Source organism: Lissotriton vulgaris, chromosome 12 (assembly GCF_964263255.1).
Source record: "Lissotriton vulgaris chromosome 12, aLisVul1.2, whole genome shotgun sequence".
NCBI classification, from domain to species: domain Eukaryota; kingdom Metazoa; phylum Chordata; class Amphibia; order Caudata; family Salamandridae; genus Lissotriton; species Lissotriton vulgaris.
Genome location: NC_141700.1, coordinates 239571768 through 239594785, shown reverse-complemented (window position 1 = coordinate 239594785; position 23018 = coordinate 239571768). Strand labels below are relative to the sequence as shown.

The following is a 23018-nucleotide window of genomic DNA, read 5'->3' as shown; positions in this document are numbered from 1 at the left end:
TTCTTTCACCTCCTCCTAACTAAAATATGTCTCACCCTTCTCTCGAAACCTTGTGGGAAACAAAGTCGATCCTCCCATATTATAAATAGACTCAAAATAGGTGGCCGAGGCATGAGCTGAGACTGTTTCAGACAGATTGGGCAGATTATGATTAAAAAGGGGCTGATTCACCACCTTCTAAGAAGTCGAACTATCCTTTAGTGAACATGCAATAAGAAAGTTCTCGCAGGCCTCCCTTTTAAGAGCATTGTTCTGCTCTTCACAAGCAGAATTATACAAGGCTGTGCCCACTCTCACCTCTTCCTTTCTTCGTGGCTTATTGTGCAAAGCCGTCAACAGAGCTTTATGATCCTTTGAACAACTTTTATCAAACCATTTATGACCAATGGGGGGGAACCGATCCCACCCTAGTAAGGTCTTTGTTGCTACATTACACATATTAAGGAAATAATCCAAAATACTATGATCAGAAAGAGAAGTAAGTGTGAAATGCGGCAACAAAAATCTAAAAAAAAGTAGGAACACCCTTGGCCCAGCTGATACTGCGGCGCTAAGCTGTTGTTACAACTGGATGCTTATATAACCAAGAGAGGCCAAAAGTGCTCTGCTGCTCGAAATGTGGCAGATTTCTCGAATTCGTTTGATGGTGGCTACAAAAAAGAGCCTTCCGCAGGATTTAGGAAAGGATTGTGGGGGTGACTGCAGAACTTAAGAGATGAATGTGTATATGGGGGCAGCGAACCAGCTTATGGTTGCTGTATGAATATGTTACAGAGCGTACCCCAAACTCTATTGACAATTATTTAAGACTCCACACTTGAGTATGGGACTCAAGTGTGAAAATGTGAAAGGATGATAGAGACAGCAAGCCTCAGGACGTGGCAGACAGGCCTATTAGCACAACACGTCTGCAGGTCGGGGGCCAGAGGCCGTGGGCACGGCATGCCCGTCTTTTCCGAGACCCTCTCATGGTAATTGCTGCAGGAGAACCGCTCGGAGCATCAGAAAGCTAACTCCGGCGTGCTGAGGCAGTAGGGGTACTCATTATTACCAACCACAACTGTCAAAAGCAATTCCAGTAACCTCGCTAATGCACTAGATGCTCAACTTGCAACTTGCGGCTTCAGACAACTCTGTACAGCTCAGCTCAGCAGAATGGAAACTCAAAATTAACACACGCCATACGTTTTGTTTCCACTGCTTCTGACCTCTGCAACCCACAAAGGCTCACACTCCAGTCTCACTTGAACTGGAACCACTGGCATCTCCGAGGTAAAGGATGTTCTGCATCTGGTAAAAAAAAGCGCTCGCGCAGCAGCAGGGAGCGCGCGCTCCAGCGAGTGGATCTCCTGACGTGCACACGTTGCCATTGAAGGCAATGGAACGCGTGCACGTGCTTGGCTGAAAAGCCTAAGCGCTCGGAATAGGTCGTTTTCCTTTGCAGGAATCCTCCCAGCAAAAAGTAACTAGCAACAGATTATATTTACCAAGGCCATCCCAAACTATCTCAAATTTGGTGAAGGAGAGAAAAATACTCGCTGACACCAATATAAAATCAATAGCTGTACTGTAACCTCTGCCCTTAAACGTAGGTCCTAAGTCAACAGAATTAAACTCATCCCGGGTCAATAAACTGACCAGATTAAAATCAGAAAACAGGTTGTTTAGAAACTACTCCTGCTGTGTGTGAAGTAATTGCCCCCTGATCAGAGACACAGGAAGGAACATCCATACTCTCATCATAATTACAAATTTAGCAGGCATGCTGATTAAAATCACCTGATAACAAAATCACTGAATGTTTAGTCAGGTCTGGGAAATAATCTTCTAAAAACTTTCTAAGTTCCATAACAGGAGCTTTACTCATTGTAACAGAATTAAATATATTAATCATTAACCATAACATATTAAGAAAGATCAAACAAACACATAAAATCCAGATTCACAAAGGTCACAAGACCCTCCTTTGGTCTAACGTGTTTCCAGGGTGCTCCATTAACCAAAAAAAAGTGGCAAAGCCATCCAAATGTAAGCTCCCCTTAGCAGCCCAGGTCTCCTGTAGACAGACAATGTCATTACGTCTTAACCTCCTCAAACAGGGCTAATCTAAAACGAAGTCCCATGCCAGCTGACCACCTTCAGAAACCTATGAGGGAGGGAAGAACCAACGTCAACACCAGGTACAATCTTGGCTGGGGCAGTGAATCAGTCCTGTTCATCAAGCTGGGCCAGGGGAGCAAATCTATTGCTAAGCCAAATACTGGGGCTAAAGGCCATAAGAAGAAATGGGAGCCCCCCAAAGTCTCAAACAAGTTTAGTGACCCCCCCACTAGACAAATGAGTAACAATGTTAAAAAAATAGTACTATGTTTAAAGAAAATATAGCCAGTTTTGGTGGCTAATTTACATTAATTCGAACCTGCACCTGTTCTCAGAGCCCATTGGTTTCTAATATATAGCAAGCACTCACCTGCTGCAAACATTGCATTTCTGAAACCTAACAACATTCTAAGCCCATAGGATTTAGGGCAAGAATTGTGTAGGAAGGAAATTATATCTGCACCCACTTTCAATGTTAATGAGATACAAATTGGTATACATAGTAATACTGCTAACTGCCTAAATCTTGGTCAATAATCAAGATACATAGTGCAATAGGGAGAAGTTATGGGGGCCAACTAACTAAGGGTTACATTTAGTAGAGGCAAGTACTCATTGAGTTTACCATTTTATTTCTGTAAATGTTAAAAAAAACTGTGTTTTGTGGATGTGAACATTTGCTTTGCAGGAAGCTGGCCACTCTCCTGGTGAAGTCCATCTTCCCATGGCAATTATGATATTCATGCTGTGTATGGTCTGCATATGCTGTTTATATTTGTGTAGACTTTACACTGCTCATCTTTTCTACGCCACCATTTTATGCATGCATATGTTGATATTATTTGGCTGTATTTCGACATAGCACCTTGTGAAAAACTGACATGAAAATATATATGTTCCTTTTCTGGGAATGACGCAGAGACGAAAACAGTATGTAATTGGTGAATACATTTCTCAGAGTTATTCGAGCCATATGCCAATATTATGCTGGCGTATCGTGGAATACATCTATAGCACTGGTGTGTGTCACTAAGTATATACTAAGGGCCTTATTATAAGCTTGGCGGTCCTACAGCGGACGGTGCAACCCGTGGTGCGACCGCCCGCCAGATCAGGAGTTTATTCCTGGTCTGGCAGGCGGTCCTGCAGTGGCCCGACCGCGGCAGTCTAGTAGGCACATAGAAGAGCCTACCATGCACAACACCGCTCTCAAAGCGCTGACTGCACCTTACTGCACGGGTTTGGCAAACATGCCACACCGTGCAGGAACTGGGAGTACAAATCGAGGAGGGCACATGTGCCCACCCACATTCACCCTCAGGCCCAGAGGCACAAGAGGGCCCTGTTAGATCCCTTTGTTGCCTCTCCTCCACCCTGAAAAGGGTGGAGGACTGCCAACTCAAAATATGCTTGGCAGTGCCGCAACAGCACCGCTTACATATTTCTGCCTGTGACTGCTGTGCCACCGCCAAGGGATCATTGATCCCCGGTGACTGCAGCAGTCCTGTGGCGGTTCGACCGCTACACTCGAAATGCGGCACGGTGCCGCAGTGGTCAGACAGCCACCACCACGCCGCTGTACTCGTAATAAGGCCCTTAGTATCCCTAACTTCACTTAACTTGACGATGTAGAATTAGCTGATGTAGTGAATGTGATATTTTTGTTATGCGAAATATAAAAAGGGAATATAGTGAGTCGCCTCCCGTCCCACAAAAACTGTCAAGTTCTCTTCGGAAAGGTTTACCAGGTCAGGTCCAAGAGAAGGTGAACGTGCATTCTTCAAAAATAAGGACTCCTACAAAATAGAAATAACCGTGACATCTTTATTACCTTTTTCCTTACTGTGAGGTGAGAGTGATGCTCTTTGGAAATCTGGCAACGATGCTAGAAACTTGCATTTTTGCTGAAAGAAACAAAAAGACGAAAATAAAATGTGGTGCTTCCTTGCTGCGATCGAGGCCATGAAAGTGCTTCCTCTGCACTTAAAAAAATGCTAAGGCATAGCACTCTAATCTGTGAATAAGAAACGATAAAAAGACCAGTGTAAAACTTGAATATTCTTTGTGTTTGATCTAAAACATTCTGTACCAAACTCGGGGTTGTGAACTATTTTATATGAGCTATGCCACTTTTGGGAATAAAGGATAGTTTGAATGATGTGAATGCCACAACTAGTGGGGGAGGCAGTGCCAGGGTTTCCACCCAGGACACACACCTTTAAAGATCAACTGGTTTCAATGTTGGCATTTTTGTAATGTGTCTTTCAGAGGCAGAACTGAGCTCAGCTGGAAACCTAGCATTTCCCATGACTGCCACCTATAAACTGTATACACCCCACCTCAGAACAGAAGCTGGAAGCAAAGTGAGTGTCACCTTCAATTTTGCAAAATGTCTAAGCTCTCCCACCCTAAAATTTAACTTTTATGTCCAAGGTAAGTGAGTTGTCAGGTAAACCATCCCAGAAAGATTTAGGGAATATTTCAGAGAGACAGAAGGCGCTATAAGAAGCATTTGAAACAGAATGTTTAGTTTGCTGTCTGTCAGTCAAATTCAGTTTATTGGAACTGTGGTCCATTAAACTAAAACACACTTAGTAAAATACCAAATTACAATAGAGTTGTAAAGTATTTAAAAAAACTCCTCTATCAACATCAAAATACGTCCACAACTCAAATATTATGCAAGGAATTAAAGTCTAAGAATAAATTCTGTTTAATGTAGGGGAGGGATACCTGTATTAAAATAGCATGTGGTGCCTAGAAGGTGCTACTGGGGGAAGTGATGGCACTTGAGGGTGCACTCTGGAACTTGAGACTAATGCATCTCAGACCGTGCCCTGATGCGGAGCTTTAGTCAGAGAGGGTAAGGCACCCCACTGCGGTGGAAAGGTCTGAGTGCTTAGACTACCATTCATACATTGCTAAATAAAACTTAGGGTTCGAGTCTGAATGGCCCGGCGTGAGATGTGATAAATATCACAACCAACACAGAGATGTTTGGAGTTTCTTGGTTGTGATAACTATTAACTATCCTGAGTTTGCCCTGAAAATGGGGCTTAACACGCAGACCTTGTTGCTTAGCGCAACAAAATCTGCATGTCCTGCTACTTATTAGGCATTCTGTACCCATTAGATTCATCATCGAAAATTGCGCTCGCAAAGGGCCAGATTCTGAGAATCTGGCCCTTTGCGAGCGCAATTTTTGCATTTGGGATTCATCATCCAAATGCAATAATCGCTAATAGCAAAATAGCTAAATTGCGAGGAATTGCATTTAAGGAATCTCTATTTGAGATTCCTTAAATGCAATTCATTAACCATTTTTTATTTGCGAATTCGCAATTTTTGGCCGCTATTTACCGCGAAGTCTGACTTTGTGGTAAATAGCGAAAACTTAGAAAAATGCACTTTAGTGCATTTTTCTAAGTTGTATGTTACACACACACATGTCCTTTGGACATGTGTGTGCGCAACATCAGTCTACATTTTCATTTCAGGGGTGCTACAGGGTGTCCTTTGGACCCCCCTTGCACCCTTGAAATCGCATCCTTATTTGCGATTAGCAAGGCCACTAGGAATGAATGGGGAGTTATTCCTTATTTGCGATTAGCAATTTGCTAATCGCAAATAAGGAAGCTGTAGGAATCGCAATTTATTTTGCGATTCCTACATTAATCCCGTTTTGCAAGTCCTTAATAGCGATTCCTTAATAATCGCTATTAAGGACTCGCAAAACGGGACAATGATGAATCTGGCTGTAAATTCCACAAATTGAACCAGCCAAAATTTAACGGGGGTGCAAACTTTACCATACAAACTTTATCGTAATTGGCAATTACTGGGCTATTGCCTTTTTCCACATAATGTAGATTTGCCTGAGACTGCGTTTCTGAGAGCAGGTATTCAACGCTAGGGTCTTAACTTCGGCAGGCAGAAAAAACGTACTCTGCCTGCGATATGTCTATTGGAACTGCTATCCCACCCAAGATTGCGTTCCAGGCGTGCACATAGAATAATCTGGCGTTCTTGCAGTTGAAGCAAAGAAATGCCTGGTTGTTGAAATCCAAAATGGCGCACAGAACTACAGATTGGAAAAGTGATTTCTACACAAGGACCATGGCTGAGGTCACTTACTTGAGATCAGTGATTGGCTCTTTCACACTTAGGTTGGAAAGACAGGCAGCTATTGTAACTTCTATCGTTTGTTCTGCATGCCTTGGGGGGGGGGGGCACTTGTGGCTGAATTGTAACGAATGGGACATTTTTAATTGCTCAAGTGATCCACTAAGATGTTGTCACTGTTAGTGTACACATTCTGTGAATGCACATTAATGTGTTCTTTATATCTTTTGAACATATTTTTATCAATCTGGATGCTATCCTTTCTAACCCTGTTTTTGACTCTTTTGAAAACAAAGGTGCATATTTACAAGGCCAGTGTGCCACTGTAGTGTCACTTTTTACGATGCTCCCGTGGCGCAATGCCCTGCTTCATATTTACAAAGCAGCATTAAGCCACTTATCGTGGCTTAACACTGCTTTGGAAATAAGGCCCCCTTTCACAGAGGTATCTGCGTGAAAGGGGCGTCCAATGGGTGCTGCTGTGGACTTTTCACCACAACACTCATTGCTTTTTGGGGCTGCCCCAGATTTACAAGGATCTGTAAATCTTATGTTGGTCAAAAACGAATGCCACTGAATAGCAGGCATTAGATTGGCGCAACAAGGTGATTTTGTTTTTTGCTCCTATTATGTGTGCGGCATTCTGCAGCACACATAGAAAGAACAAATTGCCTTTAAAGATTGTTTACGTGCAGGAAGGTGTCCCTTCTTGCATATAAACAATCCTCCCTGCAACACAGACTTCCTAGCATGGTGCAAGGTTGTCTGTGTTGCGCTGTGCTGAAGGTTCTAAAAACGGGCGTGGTCGTGACGGAACGGTTCCGTCATCAGCACAGCCCAACCAACGCTGATGATGGAATCGTTCCGTCATAAGCATCGAAGGGGTTAAGATGGTGGTGTTTTTTTCTGTTTTGCTACACCGATTCATACAGGATGCTGTGAATTGGAGCACTCAAATGCAGAGCAGCAAAGGATTGGGACTTGCAGAAAGTTAAGTGCATTCATACATGTATTTGTAGATCACGATGAAATAGCCACGCATGTAAAGCATGAATGAACCTGGCCTCATGGGTGTCTGACTGATGTACATCCGTAGTACAATACAAATACAGATGTTGTACATTATGGCATCTATAAGCATAGAGTGGTAAGGAAGATTGACAGCGCGGTTTAGTATTTAAGGCATTGAAGGAGGTATATCAGTACAATACAGAAAGATATACTCTACACAGTGTGTCATTTTAACCCACATATCATTTGTCAGTTGTACTTATATTCAGCAAAGTACAATTTGTGCAAATCAATCTAAAAGTTTAGAATGTGGTGCAAAGCAATAAGTACAGGGAAAATATTCCTTTTCACACTGTTTGTAATTTTAGGTTGACCTTATAAGGGAGCCCAGGAAAATACCAATATTACCCATAAAATAGTTTTAATAATACACAACATCAAGGGACCAGGGAACATATAGGTGTAATTTAGTGGAACTTTCAAAAGAGAAATGATTGAGAGTAATCCAATAACTTTAGGTTTTCTTTTTTGAGAGTCCTAAAAAGTAAGCAAGTTTAGACAATGTACTCCGTCTCAAAGCAGAGGACCGTGAGGTTCTGCGCCCTCTCCTAAGATACATGAATTTGCCTATCTGTTTCTGTCTGAATTTGGCCTGGCAGAATGTCCTTGTGGTGATGTAGCAGGGAAGATTTGCATAGATATGATAGCTACTGCCCTAGCATGCATTCTGCATGGTGCCCAGCTGCAGTATATGTATTCTGATTCTTTATTCCATGGGAAATACAGTGGCTTCAAGATGTTCTCTCTGGGCCTGGTTACGAGTTTGAGGTCCAGTGCTGGGTCCGCTTTGCTACCGCACCGCCAAACCCGTGGTCGGGCTGTCTGCCAGATTACAAGTATTTCTCGTATCTGACTGCCTTTTTTTTTTAATTCCCACAGCGGTGCCCTGAAAAGGGGCACCCCAATGGGAACACCAAAAACAGTTCCTGCAAGGCATGGACTGTAAAGTTCAAGCCCTGCAGGAACTTGGGTGCATGCATACAGGGAGGCACAACTGCAGGGGGCACATGTTGTTCTTCCCTGCATGCATTCACATGGCATGTGCCACCAGGGGGCCCAGTTGTTTCCTCGCCACCACAGTTCTATGAAAACCGTGGTGGAGAGGAAACTTGCATTATGCTTGGCGGGACCACAGCAGTCCTGCCAAGCATATTGTGGCCTCCTGGCCTCTGCAACACTGCCAGAGAACAGCGGTTCCCTGGCAGCTGGGGCAGGGCAATGGCGGTCCAACCGCTCTAACTGTAATAGGACGGTCAGAAGACCGCCGCTGTCACGCCTCCACGAGTTTGGTGGTCCATACACCGCCAGACTCGTAACAGAGCCCTATGTAGTCAGTCATTCTCAAACAGTGAAAAAGCCAAGCAACATGCTTCTTGATCCCCCATGTTTCTGCATTTCCATCCTGGGTAAGCTGATGTATGTGATACTACAGCAAACAGTGCCAGAGCTATTGTGAGTTCCACCCAATCAACAGACTGAAGGGAAAAGATACATTTCTGAGCACGATGAATTAGAAACTTACAACCCGAACAATCCCATGTATCTGCTGCATAAATGAGAGATCTTTGTTTGTGGGAAAGGTCTACTACCAGGGCTAACTTGTGAGTAAAGTATAAATTACTACAGTACACTACAGTTTGACAGTACAAGTCTTGCATGTTGTCCTTACCTCATGCTGCTTTAAAGTTGGAGAAGGCAGAAGGATACTGCAGTGAGAGCAGGACTTTAGGACATCATACGCCGTGTTATACGGACCAGCAAGCCCACCATGCTGATTTGTGTCATAGTTAAAAGAGGAATGCTTAAGCAGACCTTTCAAATGCAAAGATGTTTCTTGGGTGCCGGGGGTAAGACAACGGGATCCAAATGAGAACTCTCTTGATCCTTCCTTCATTACATTATCATCTTTCTCTGTTGATGCTTTGTCCGGGAGAGACGACTGGATTTCATTCCAAGGTTTCAGCACAGGAGAACAAGACCTGAAGTTATCTGTATTCCTCCTGCATGGCATGAAAGGAACATGGCTAACAGACTGGGACAGTGGACTGCACTCATTCTGGAATTAAAGAGAAGGGCATGAAGACATTGAAGTATTTACATTAATGAAAAATCGGTTTTCATATCAAGAGTCACACATTTTAAAAAGAAGGTCAATAAAAATGACTAAATATTACAATTTAACAAGTCAAGATGTATCACCCGTAATTAAAATGCTTCACAATCCTTTGTATTCGGGAGCTCGTTTTAGTTCTGGCTACAGTGGTCATTTAGTATTACTAGGATTAAACGTGAGAGAGCGTAAAATCTGAGAAACGTATAAGTGCACCATATTCACAACCCTGCTGCACGAACTCAGCAAAAGCATTTAAAAGTATTAAATCATATAATCATATATGTATCTGAATGTTTAGTTAATATAGAGAATCATATATAGAGTGTGAAACTAATGTAGAAATGTGTGTAATTATTAAATTGATTAGAAGTGTTAATCAAAATCCATGTTATGTAGCTGCTACTGAAGTATATGTAATGCTGCAAAACGTAGAAATGTGCAGGCCTCATGGCAAGGTATGAAGATCGACAACGTGTACTTACATTTTGACATGACATGCATTTACCATTATTCAGTAATTGATGCCCACATGTTAAGAATCATGTTTTATAGAAGTGTTTTTATATTCATGTTTTATAGAAGTGTTTTATATAATCAGAGTGTATTAACAAGAATCGTTTTCATTTTAGAAATAAAGGTTCATAGAGTACTGGCCGCTTGCAAGATAATTTAGTAGGCCTGGAAAGATAAAGTGACTTCTTTGATCTGCACGTGTTAGTTAGAATCGAGTCTCGTTAGAGCATAAATTGTCATTCCTTTGTAAAGTTTATGGCCGGAGATAGATAACCGAAGAGTGGAATTTGGGGCCCTATTCATGGGTGTCTGTTTGCAGGTGCGAGGGGGTCCCAATCAAGAGGGTGATGAATGGAGCTCTGTCTGGGGAGCCAGGCACAGGCCTGGAGGAGGGTATTGGAATGTTCTGGGGGGTACCGGCGAGCTGGAGAAAGAGCCTGGGAAGCAAGGTCAACGCTAACGAGAGGCCCAGAGGAGTGCCATCATGGAAGAAACCAGAACTGAAACCACGTGAGGGGCGTCTCAGAGGGGCGTTCCAAATTTCGATTGTGATTTTGTATTAGGGACAGCACCCTGGGGTGGAGTTAGAGCAGATGGCCTGAGGACCCTAAGAGAGCGGATGGGTAGGCAGAGAGGGCATGACTACAATGCATAGGTTTTTATCTAAGACTAAGAGAAGTGCGTGAACTTCTTTGGAAGTCACCACGGCTGACACCTTTTTAGGTTAAGATTCTGCTAAGTAGGGATGTCACTTAGTCTAGTGTAGGGACAGTCTAACCTGATATTCTCTTCATTCTGTAAACGTCTCGCAAGCTCCAGCTTGTGTCTATATTGGCAAATCTATTAATCTTTGAATTGGTCATTATAGTATTTTTCTGTCGTTTAAGATCATTCAGAGAATTCATGTTTCTGTTGATACCGGTGTACCTTATGAATCTGATATTGAGATGTTTGTATCTTCAGTTAACCTTGGCTTTACAATAAAACTTTAAAACTGATCCGTGGTAAGTGGTTCTTTAGAGTCGTGCCAATTATTGGTTTAATTAACCTAGTAGTGGATTACCTACTTTACTCAATGACAGGCATCAAAGATTCAGTCGACCTGATCAGGGATTTAGATCTAGAGTGATCAGATAAGAGATCAAAAATGCCACCTTCCCAAACGTTTTTTGGTTATTGTCTTTATAGGCAAACCTGTACATTGTGTATACTCATTGACTGGTGTATGTATGCTGCATTGCTAAGCTGATTGTTTTTAAGGACGACTAAAGATCCGAACCTGAGATTAAAGTGAAGGGGTTATAGGTGGAAATTCAGTATATAATGATTTAAAGGCCACCTCAAAATCCTGATTCAGAAAGTGTACATCCTCTTTATTACACCTTTTGGGAGAAAATATTTCTACCCCAGCATAAAGGGTGGGAAATATTAGTGTTCTGTATCTCACATGTTGCATTAAACGCGCTAATCACTGATACTGCAAGCATACAGGGCCAACACATTATTCTTTTATGCTTTTGATAGTCACTGTGTCAGATCTGACCTGAGGAAGGTGAAAGACGGGGAATACAGTGGCAGGCCATCATCAAGTGAATCATGTTTGCCATGCCATTGAAACAAAGCGCTATGTTGCCATACCCGTTGGCCCCCGCCCTATGGAATGCCGCCACACTTGCTGCTTGGAGCACACAAGATCACTGGGCATTTAGGAAATTGATTAAAACCTGGCTTTTCTCTTCCACTTAGTTCGTCCTTCCTGGCCTCCTTGTCTGCTAGCACTGGGACGCCCCGATGTTGGAGTAGCTATGCGCTTTATAAATTTGCATAACATAACATAACTAGAAGATAGTAGTGTGGCTGCAAACTACTGATTTAGCTGAGGCAACCAATCACCCGTACTACTGTTTGCTGTGCTTGTGCTACTCCCACGTTCAAGCTAAGTATAGCAACTTAACTTCAGCCTCCATTTTCAAATTACTTCACATTTAGAGTGTTTTAAAAAAAGTAAATTTTGCTTTTTTATGTGTATATTCTTTACTATTCTTTCTGCTGATATATAATTTTCCAAACAGTCACGTACAACCCGAGGACCCGAGATGTGGACCCCTGGTTAAGAACCCCTGGTCTAGAATTTGACAATGCTACATTCTCATGACTCCCTTTCACAGTAGATTTTTCACAAGCCTTAACATGATTTGAGCCCAATCTTTCTCACAGTGAACTAAAAACGTCAAAACTGTGAGTGTACTCTTAAATCTTCCAACTGTTGTTCACTGTTCTAGGCTAGGTGACTCTTTGGATCACTTTACCTTACTAAACCATCTGGTCACCGATCATATGGGATTAAAACAAGCCATGCAGTCATGGACCATTCCTCCACTGGTTTCTAAGGATAGATGTTTTGCTACCAGGTCATTATAGTTTGGCAGTTCCTATTGGGTGAAAGCTACTTTTGTGGTATGTTGTCATTCTACAGATCTCTGATTCAATCATTCACCAAACATGCAGCATGGAGCTTACCAGGTGACGCAGGTATGTGCTTTCTGTCAGCCTCGTTGAACACTTCGGGCAACGCACCTTTTTACTGAAATCTTTGAAGAACAAATAATGAATGTTTGAGATTTAGGAGAAATATATGCATTGGAGCTATATGTCCTATTCCTATAAGTTTGAGTAAATCAACATTGTTTATTTTTGGTAATAGCAAACAACATAACATCATTGTAACAAATAGTTAATTACTATTTTCCCTCTAATAATTTTCTTTAAGTATAGCAAAACGATGGATGTGTGCACACTCTTCTTAGCTGTGAGCTGAATGAAGTACTATGGCGAGCCGCGACGAAAGCCATTATTTGTTTTCCGGAGCAGGGGACACATGCAACATTTTTCTTAACAACTGCCAGCAACATTAAATACAGTCTCTATAAAGATATATAGAAAAAAATGAACATCTCAATGGAATCATGATCAGTGTCCTACAGCATGCCCCAGGGATCTCCAGTTTTCTATCTACTTTTCAATGTTATGTTTGCCCCTGGAACAACTCCTCAATCGATAACAATAACACTTCCATGTATAAATCAACGATACCCCAATACACACCAACATTTTTCACACCTAGGGCGTATGCTCTACAGAATGAAGGTGAGGTCTGACTTTTAACCACAAGACAATTCAGTGGCAGCTCACTCTCTCCTCCCAAAAATACTCCAACAATTTCATGCAGGATTGAGTGAAGCTAAAAATTTTCCAGGTCTTGGCATGCCTTGACTACCGTCAGGGCAACTGGAATTCTACGATCCGGAAGCATTCTCAACATAACTATAGATTTACTACACTTGTCACGTATTACACATTCGATACATCGTTTTTAGATATAAAAAAAAATATCTAGCTTAACCGGATCAAAGGATAATAATTAAAAAATTGCCCAATGTAGGACAACCCCTTTTTTCACTGTTTACAATCTAGTTCCAGATTGCGGCACTGAGGTGTTGTTCTGAGAGTACGTATAATTGTAATTACACATGTAAAGCACTTCATACACTTTGTGAGGCCAGGAAGCACTCTGTGGTGTCAGAATGACAAAATAGCATTACAATTATAACCCAAAATGTACTTAATTTGGAACATAATTTAGTAGACCTTGCTACATATTCCGATCCCGAACTGCTGCATAAATAACAGTGCCCTTGATTATAGTAAACTTATCTACACAAGACCTCTAAGGAAACTCAACAATAGGCTGCAAATATTACAAAACCAGCCAGCAAGACTGTGCTTGAAAGGATCAAGTTCAAGGTCCTCTGAACAACTCAAAAATCCTACTAAACCAAAGGCCCAAAATACCTACCCTAAGTAGCATCACACTGTACTCCAACCGTGACCCTACATTTACCAACTACATATCTACCTACCGACAAATCGTAAAATGACTGGAAAACAAAAACAGATTCTTGGGTGTTCAGGACAACAAAACTGCGCAATGTGAGAATTCAAAACTGAGAACCCAACCAAACTATATGTAGCTGAAGAAACATTCAAAAACTCAGCAAATGCAAAGTAGAACCAGATGTCTCCGCAAGAGTATAGAATCAAATTAAGGCAGACTCATTCACATGTTTTGTGCATGCACTACATGCCCATCAGAGGCACGGCGCATGCAGTGAATCTGAACAGGTCCATATTTAATGTGAGGTGCAGAAAGACAGTTCTTGGCTGGAAAAAATCTAACATGATATTTACTTCCATTAAATCACTGTACACACAGCCACTCGATTCAGAGTGTTGGAACACCATTATCGAACAAGTTACTTACCTTCGGTAACGATATATCTGTAAGAAACATTAGTTAGTGTTAGATTCCTTACCTTAGAATATCCCCAGGCGTCAGTCTGGATCCGGAAACTTTTGCGTAGCAGTACCCCTGCGCGTCGGTAGGCGTCGTCTGCAGGCGTCCCCTGCGGCTCCGCGTCCGTCGTCGGCGTCGTGCGCCGTGATGACGTCGCTGGAGTATATAGACGCCGCCTCCGCGCGCTGACGTCAGTTCTTTGCACACAGCTTTTCCGCGCCAGGAGACGCAGAGCCATGAGAGAACCAACACTGGTGCCATGTAAAACTAGGGCCCTGAAAGGGATGTCCTTAACCCTAGGTATCAGTTCGCAGAACGGGGAGGATGGGTGGGTTCGGTAAGGAATCTAACACTAACTAATGTTTCTTACAGATATATCGTTACCGAAGGTAAGTAACTTGTTCATCTGAAAGAAACACATTAGTGTTAGATTCCTTACCTTAGAATACATACCCCAGCAATACCAACCCCGGTGGTGGGTCTGCGAACCAATACAAAACTACACCAGAAAGTCCTGGAGGACAGAACGGCCAAAGAAGCCATCCCTCCGGACTTGACTGTCCAGGCAGTAGTGCCTCGCAAATGTGTGCAGCGAGGCCCACGTAGCCGCCTGGCAAATGTCCTGCAAGGGGACTCCCCGGCCCAGGGCAGTGGTAGCCGCCGTGGCCCGAGTGGAATGGGCCCTCAGCCCAACAGGAGGCTCCTTCCGAGCCAAAGAGTAGCACGCTTTGATGCAGAGAACGACCCATCGAGAGATGGTCCGTTTACAGACCGCCCGTCCCTTCTTCGCACCCACGTAGCCAACAAACAGTTGGTCATCCACCCGGAACTGGCGTGTGCGATCCATGTAAAATGAAAGCGCACGTTTTGGGTCCAGACGGTGGAGCCGCTCTTCATCCTTCGAAGGATGCGGAGGCGGGAAGAAGGAAGGGAGGGTGATGGACTGCCCGATGTGAAAGGCCGAAACAACCTTGGGCAGGAAAGAAGGTCTAGTCCTCAGAACCACCTTGTCAGGATGGATGGACAGGAAAGGAGGTTGGACAGAAAGAGCCTGGAGCTCACTCACTCTCCTGGCAGAGGTGATGGCAACCAGGAAAGCCGTCTTTAAAGTCAGGAGACGGAGAGGACAAGAATGAAGGGGCTCAAAGGGAGCACACATCAGGAAAGTTAGAACCAGGTTCAAATCCCACTGAGGCATCACAAACGGAACAGGTGGAAACATGTGAGTGATGCCTTTCAAGAATCGAGTTACAATCGGGGATTTGAACAAAGAAGGCTGATCAGGAAGCCTCAAAAAGGCTGAAAGGGCAGAAAGGTAGCCCTTGATAGTGCCCAGAGCAGAGCCCTGCTGGGCAAGAGAAAGAAGAAACAGAAGAACCTCCGAAAGAGGGGCAGAAAGAGGATCCACAGCCTTTGCTGTGCACCATGCCACAAATCTGTTCCACCGACAGGCGTATACCGACTTAGTGGAGGGACGCCTGGCTGCCAGAATAACATCACAGACTTCAGGAGGGAAGTCAAATGGCCTCAACTGCCGCCGCTCAATCTCCAAGCATGGAGGTGGAGACTGGACAGGTTCGGGTGGAGGACCGTCCCCTGCTGCTGCGACAGAAGGTCCTCCTGAAGGGGCAGTCGGATCGGGGGACCGACTGACATGCTGAGTAGCTCGGGATACCAGTACCTTCGAGCCCAGTCCGGAGCCACAAGGATAACTTGGGCCCGGTCGCGCCTGATCTTCTTCAGCACTCTGGGCAGAAGTGGTATAGGCGGAAAGGCGTATAACAGACCGCAACTCCACTCGCGCCGAAAGGCGTCGCCGTGCGAGTGCCGTCTTGGAAACTCCAACGCGCAGAACTGTACGATGACGACGCCCCGACTTCTTGTGCTTCTTACCTGATGAGCCTGACGAGTGGTGTCGACTTCCGGAACGCTCGGCGCGGCTCCGCGACCGCTCCCTCGAACGCTCTCTCGACCTCTGGCCGGACCGGGACCGCTCCCGGTCCCGACGTGGGGCCGACACCCGGAGCTCCAGTAGCTTGCGGGACCGCTCCCGCCTAGCCTTGTTGGTGAGGGCCCGGCAGTCGACACAGGAGTCCACGTCGTGGTCGGGGCCCAGACACCGGAGACAGAGGCGGTGATGGTCTGTGACCGACATCGTGCGCTCACAGTCATCACAGTGCTTGAACCCAGGCATCCTATCAGGCACAATTAGAGAAATAACAATCGAAAAACTTGGTCAAAAGACCGGAGTACTGCTCTTCAGATCTGCGTCCACTGGCGCGGAAAAAAGAAGAACTGACGTCAGCGTGCGGAGGCGGCGTCTATATACTCCAGCGACGTCATCACGGCGCACGACGCCGACGACGGACGCGGAGCCGCAGGGGACGCCTGCAGACGACGCCTACCGACGCGCAGGGGTACTGCTACGCAAAAGTTTCCGGATCCAGACTGATGCCTGGGGATATTCTAAGGTAAGGAATCTAACACTAACGTGTTTCTTTCAGATAGCTTGTTTTTGATAAACATAGAAAAACATTTTAGGCCGGACATTACTTTTTAATGGCCTGTTAGAGGTGAAACATTATAGCAAGAATGCATTAATTCCAAAAAGGAATGTGCTTTGAGTTAAGTCTATATGTCATATGTGAGCTGCAACAGAGCAGCTTCGCCCAATGAGCTCGAACTTCATGGGGTGTTGTGGTTCACTTTAAAGTGGTGTACACTTTCATCTGATCGACACACATTGGGCTGCAACCGTTAACTAGAAAATAAGCAGCAAGCAAGGCACCAAACGAGTTGGGGGTTTAAAAGTCCTCTATTGTGTGTCATAAAATCAAATTAATTGCAGAGACTAGCTTTCAAGACATGAGTGCACCAGGAGGAAAGATCAGCACCTATAGATGAATGCAAGTACACAGGCCACAATCCTTTATAAATTTGCTTTAACTTGCATTAACGCCTGTGTGGACATGGAAAGAAGGAAAATGTTACTTACCCAGTAAGCATCTGTTCTTGGCATGTAGAGCTGTAGATTTACATATTTTGCATACTCCTGCCATCGAGTGTTGGGTCCAGATGTTTGCAAGTTGTTTTTCTTCAAAGAAGTCTTTCCAGCCATGAGGTAAGGGGACTCCTCCTTTCGGTGATAGTGCGCGTGCGCATCGACTCCATTGTTAAATTGTTTCCCCGCAGAGGGTGAGAATGGAGTTAGTAAGTGTAGAAAAAGATGTCCATGCGTATGTATATGAGTAAGAAACTGCAACAGATATAGGTACCCGGGGAGGTGGGTGGGCGCATGGGAATCTACAGCTCTATATGCCAAGAACAGATGTTTACTGTGTAAGTAACATTTTCCGTTTGAGGCATGTGAGCTGTAGATCACATGCTTTGCTTAGACTATACCGCAGTATTCTCTCAAAGCGGTGGCTGACCTGTAACTGTTGCAGTTGTCTGAAAGAGTATTCAAAGTACTGCCTGGCCACCATTAGCTTGCTCTCTCGCTAACACATCTACACAATAGTGCTTGGTGAATGTGTATGGTGAAGACCATGTTGCAGCTTTACAGATGTCAGCTATGGGAATGTTTCCTTAGAAAGCCATAGAACCCCCTATTTTGCGAGTAGAATGCGCTCTAGGGAGTATTGTTAAAGTTCTTTTTGCTTTCGCATAACATGTCAGAATACATTTCACAATCCATCTAGCAATGCCTGATTTGGATATAGGATTACCTTTGTGTGGTAAAGAAAAAGCAACAAAAAGTTGCTTTGCTTTGCAAAATAGTTTTGTTCTTTCTATGTAATATAGCAAAGCTCATCTAACATCTAAGGTGTGTAGAGCTCGTTCTGCCACTGAATCTGGTTGAGAAAAAACACAGGTAACCCAACCGATTGATTGATATGAAAGGCAGAAATTACTTTAGGTAGAAATTTAGGGTTAGTACGAAGAACTGCTTTGTCTTTGTGAAGCTGGAAAAAAGGTTGCACTATGTTTAGTCACTTTCCATGAAAGAAATTGTAGTTCACATTTATGCATTGGTTCAAAAGGTGGACCCATTAATCGTGTAAGGACTATGTTAAGATTCCAAACTGGGGCAGGTGGAAGTCTTGGTGGTATTCCTATTTTTAGTCCTTCCATAAAGGCATTGATAACTGGTACCCTAAACAGAATCAAGTGCTGTCTATTTTGTAGGTATACAGCTATTGCAGCGAGATGTACATGGATGGATGTGTATGCTAATCCCAACTGCTGCAAGTGTAATAAATAACAGATTATACTTAGTATGAAAGCATCCAAGGGATTGATATTGTTATTATTAGAATATATAACAAATTGTTTCCATTTAGCTGCATAAAAAGCTCTTGTAGTAGGCCTTTTGGCCTATTTTATTATGTTCATACAGTCTGGTGGAAGATTCAGATAACCAAACTCTATGACTTCAGTAGCCAGATCGCTAGGTTGAGTTATTTGGGATCTGGATGTCTTATTTCTTCATGGCTCTGAGTGAGAAGACTGGATGCGAGATGCAGCTTTTGATGTGGAACTACTGACAGCTCCAACAGGGTTGTGAACCAAGGTTGACTGACCCATGTGGGAGCTACTAGGATTAGTGTGAGGGATGTTTGCCGGAGCCTCCGAACCACTAGTGGAATGAGTGGGAGAGGCAGAAAAGCGTAGGCAAATATCCCTGACCAGTTCATCCAAAGTGCATTGCCTTTGGAGAATGGGTGTTGATATCTGGAGGCGAAGCATGGGTATTTGGCGTTTTCGTGTGGCGAATAGATCTATTTGGGGAAAACCCCAACTTTGAAAGTATGGGAGGAGAACTTGAGGGTGAAGTTCCCACTCGTGGATTTGCTGCCTTTGTCTGCTGAGAAGGTTGGTAATTTTATTGTTTACTTCTGGAAGGTGTTTTGCTAGGAGATAAATTCTGTGGTGTATGGCCCACTTCCAAATGGCTTGTGCTAGTTGTGATAGTGTCCCCCCCCTGTTTTTGTATATAGTACATGGCTGTCATGTTGTCGGTGCGGACTTGGATAGTTTTGCCTACAAGGTGAATTTGAAAGGCTTTGAACACTAGAAACACTGATAGCAGCTTTAGGTGATTTATGTGGATATGTATTTGCTTTTGACTTCACAAGCCTTGAATTGTGTGATGTTGAAGATGAGCTCCTCAACCAGTGAGCGACGCGTCTGCTGTTAGCACTGTCTGTGGAACAAGGTCGATGAAGGACCGCCCATTGGACAGATTTTGTGGGTTCCACCACCGCAGAGACAATGGGTGTGGCCGTTTACCAACACTAGATCGGTTAATTGACCCTGCGACTGGTTCCACTGACTTGCCAAGCATGCTTGAAAGGGACGCATTTGAAGCCTTGCATGGGGAACAATCATGATACAAGATGCCATCATTCCCAGCAGTTGCATATACACTTGAGCTGGTAGTGAGCGGTACAGGCTGAAACCAAGCTATTAGAGCCTGAATATTGCGAATTCTGGCTTCACTGGGACAGGCTAGAGGTTTTTGATATCTAAAGTGGCTTCCAGATAGGTTTATGTGTTGGAAGATTGGAGATGAGACTTCAACACATTTACTGTGAACCCCAGGTGGTGCAGTAATTGGAGTGTTATCTGAGTGTGTTGGAGACACTTTGGGTAAGTGCTGGCTTTGATGAGCCAGTTGTCCAAGTATGGGAAGATCTGAATGTGCTGTCTTCGCAGGTGAGCAGCGACTACTGCCAGACATTTAGTGAATATTCTGAGAGCAGTGGTGACTCCAAATGGAAGCACTTTGAACGGATAATGCTGCCTCGCTATCACAAATCTGAGATATTTGCGATGTGCAGGATGTTTTGGAATATGGAAATATGCGTCCTTTAAGTCTAGCGTAGATATAAAGTCGCCTTGCTGTAGAAATGGGAGCACTTGTTGAAGCGTCACCATGTGAAAATGATCCGATTGTATGCAATGATTCCCTCTCTGAGGTCAAGTATGTGTCTGTAAGAGCCGTCCTTTTGGGTATTAGGAAGTATAGGGAGTACACGCCTGACCCTTTATATTGTAGCAGTATGTAACGTGGGGGAATGTTGGAGGATTGTTTGTAATCTCCAGGCAATAACCTGATTGGAAAATTCCTAGCACCCATGTGTATGTAGTTTATGATTGCCAGACAGGGAGGAATTGTGAAGGACGTACCCTGACAGGTGTTGAATGATTGGGGGAAAGCGGAGGTAAGTCACTGTTTGTTAGGTGAGGGGGAGGTACGTGTTGTGGAACCTTTACCTCTACCCTTGCCGTTGCTGCCTCTGTACCCTCCTCTAAAGAAACCTCCTGAGGAAGAGGACTGATTGTGGCCATTGTATATTGTAAAGGCAGTGTCCAAAGAAATATTCTTTAACTCCCCACGATAGAAGGAGCGGAAAAAGGAACCACGATTGTAAGGGGACTGTAGGGCTCCCATAGACTTTGCTACGTCTGTGTCTTTTTTCATTTTCTCTAAGGACGTGTCTACAACGGGACCAAAGAGACGTTGTTTGTCGAATGGCGTGTTAAGAATTGAAGCCTGGACTTCGGGTTTAAACCCAGAAATCCTTAACCAAGCGTGTCTTCTTAATATTGCACTAGTATTAATTGCCCTAGCTGCAGTGTCAGCAGCATCTAAGGGGCACCTGATTGAAGGATTAGAGATGAGCTTCCCTTCTTGTATTAAGTCTTGAGCTTTGGATTTATGCTCATCTGGCAGACATAGGAGCAATTGCTCCATTTCATCCCAGTGCACTCTGTCGTATCTGGCTAGAAGGGCCTGGGTATTAGCAATACGCCAGTTATTTGCAGTTTGGGTGGCTACTTAATACACTGACCTTGCAGAATATCGTTGTCGATATTGGAGCCAGACTCTGAGACAGAAACAGGCTCATCCTGTTCTTCTTCTTCGGCCCCTAGTGCATTGTATGTCTCTTGCTCGGAATCTTCTCTGAAGAGGTCCAAAATGGACTCGATGTTTTGGCTCTGCATTTCATGATGTCGAGCCCGACGGTTGCGGAGCGTTTTCTTCTAGCGGAAAGATTTGCACGCGTTGAAGTCCTGTTCGTTGTGCTCTGGAGATAAGCACAAGTTGCACACTTCATGTGAGTCAGTGCGCAGGAACTTCGCGTGGCATGGAGGGCAGAATTTAAATTGAGTCCGATCCATCAAATGCGAGGTGGACCGACGCGGCTAGGCCCGACAGCCTTCCACAAATTTTCCGATCGAAATAGAGTTTTTATATAACCGATACAATATGCGAAGAAATGGGAAACGCGATCGAAAACAATACAGTCGAGTGTAAGTGGATTGCGCACCGAGGGGAACCCGAGGAACAGTTTTCGAACCGGCGTGCAGCAATACACATCCGAACCCGATGGCGGAAAAAAACAATCTAACACTGGAGTCGATGCCCATGCGCACTATCACTGAAAGGAGGAGTCACCTTACCTTGTGACTGGAAAGACGTCTACGAAGAAACACCACTTGCAAACATTCGGACTCAACACTAAATGGCAGAAGTATGCAAAGCATGTGATCTACAGCTCACATGCCCCGAACACATGCTTTTCTTATTTTGGGCTAATAAGAGCTGAGGCATGTATGTGTATATTTTCAACTTTTGTATGCCTCCCCTCGGAGCATTTTATGTGCGGTAATAGGTGGGAGGCCGAGTGGGCACACAAATGTGCAGGCTACAAGGAGCCTAGCTTACTTGTAGTCCTGGTTCCGTAATGTAGGAATCTTCAGTGAAATCATAAATGTTAGAATAAGTTCACGCTGAGTGCTGGGACCTGAGAACACCCCATATCAAAATATATACCCATATATGAATGGAAAGGGTGCAGAGCCCAAAATGTCCAGATGTTGCGTGGCACCCTCCCATAGCCTTTCATAGGCAAACGTTTCTGAATTTTAGACTATATGTAACATCAAAAACCCTTTCTCAAACTACTGCAGCACCTATATCACAGACTGCTACTTACATGTCTAAGGGTCAGATGTAGGTAATCTCAATTTACCTATTCTTAAATACCCAATTTTACTGATTCGGTATTTAAGAATAGGTAAATGGGATGTAGGTAATTTTTTGTTAAAAATTACCGAATCAGTAAGATTCGGTAATTACCGAACTGGTAAATACCGATTCGGTAAAAGGGGGAAAACATTAAAGGGTGGCAGGGTGTCACTTTGACACCCTGTTGCACCCCTCAATTGGGTATGGGTGCCCATGTGGCACACATACATGCCCTAAGGGCATGTATGTCTGCCACATGGCACCTTTGAAAATTCACTGATTTGCATTTTCAAAGGTATTCCTTATTTACCACCAACTATAAGTTGGTGGTAAATACCGAATCCTAAAATGGGAAAAGCACTCATTTGAGTGATCCCTACATTGCAAATTCGGTAATTTACCGATTCGGTATTTTAAGGAATCGGTAATTTACAGATTCCTTAAAATACCGAATCGGTAAATTACCGAATTTGCAATTTAGGCCACCTGCATCCCAAATGCCCAATACCGGCCGGTAACGGCCGAAATTCGGTAATTTCGGCCGTTACCGACAGGTATTGGGCCACCTACATATGGCTCTAAGTGATGAGGAAACATGGATAACTACTTATGTTAGGAGTTAAAACATCACCCTGTCGCTTTAAGGCTGAAGGATTACATTTCAGACATTTTTATACTGGATGGCCAAGAAATGAACCCAAGAAGGA

General features: G+C 43.9%; 1 protein-coding gene across 1 annotated transcript in view; it reads right to left on the bottom strand.

The window, feature by feature from the left end:
• Positions 1–23018, bottom strand: part of XAF1 (XIAP associated factor 1) — a 110086-nt gene that overhangs the window by 16240 nt on the left and 70828 nt on the right. The window contains exons 5-7 of the mRNA XM_086947738.1: positions 12440–12510; positions 8963–9349; positions 3932–4004 (exon numbers count right to left, since the gene is read on the bottom strand). Coding sequence (XP_086803864.1) covers positions 3932–4004; positions 8963–9349; positions 12440–12510 — 531 coding nt within the window. The remainder of the gene's footprint in view (positions 1–3931; positions 4005–8962; positions 9350–12439; positions 12511–23018) is intronic.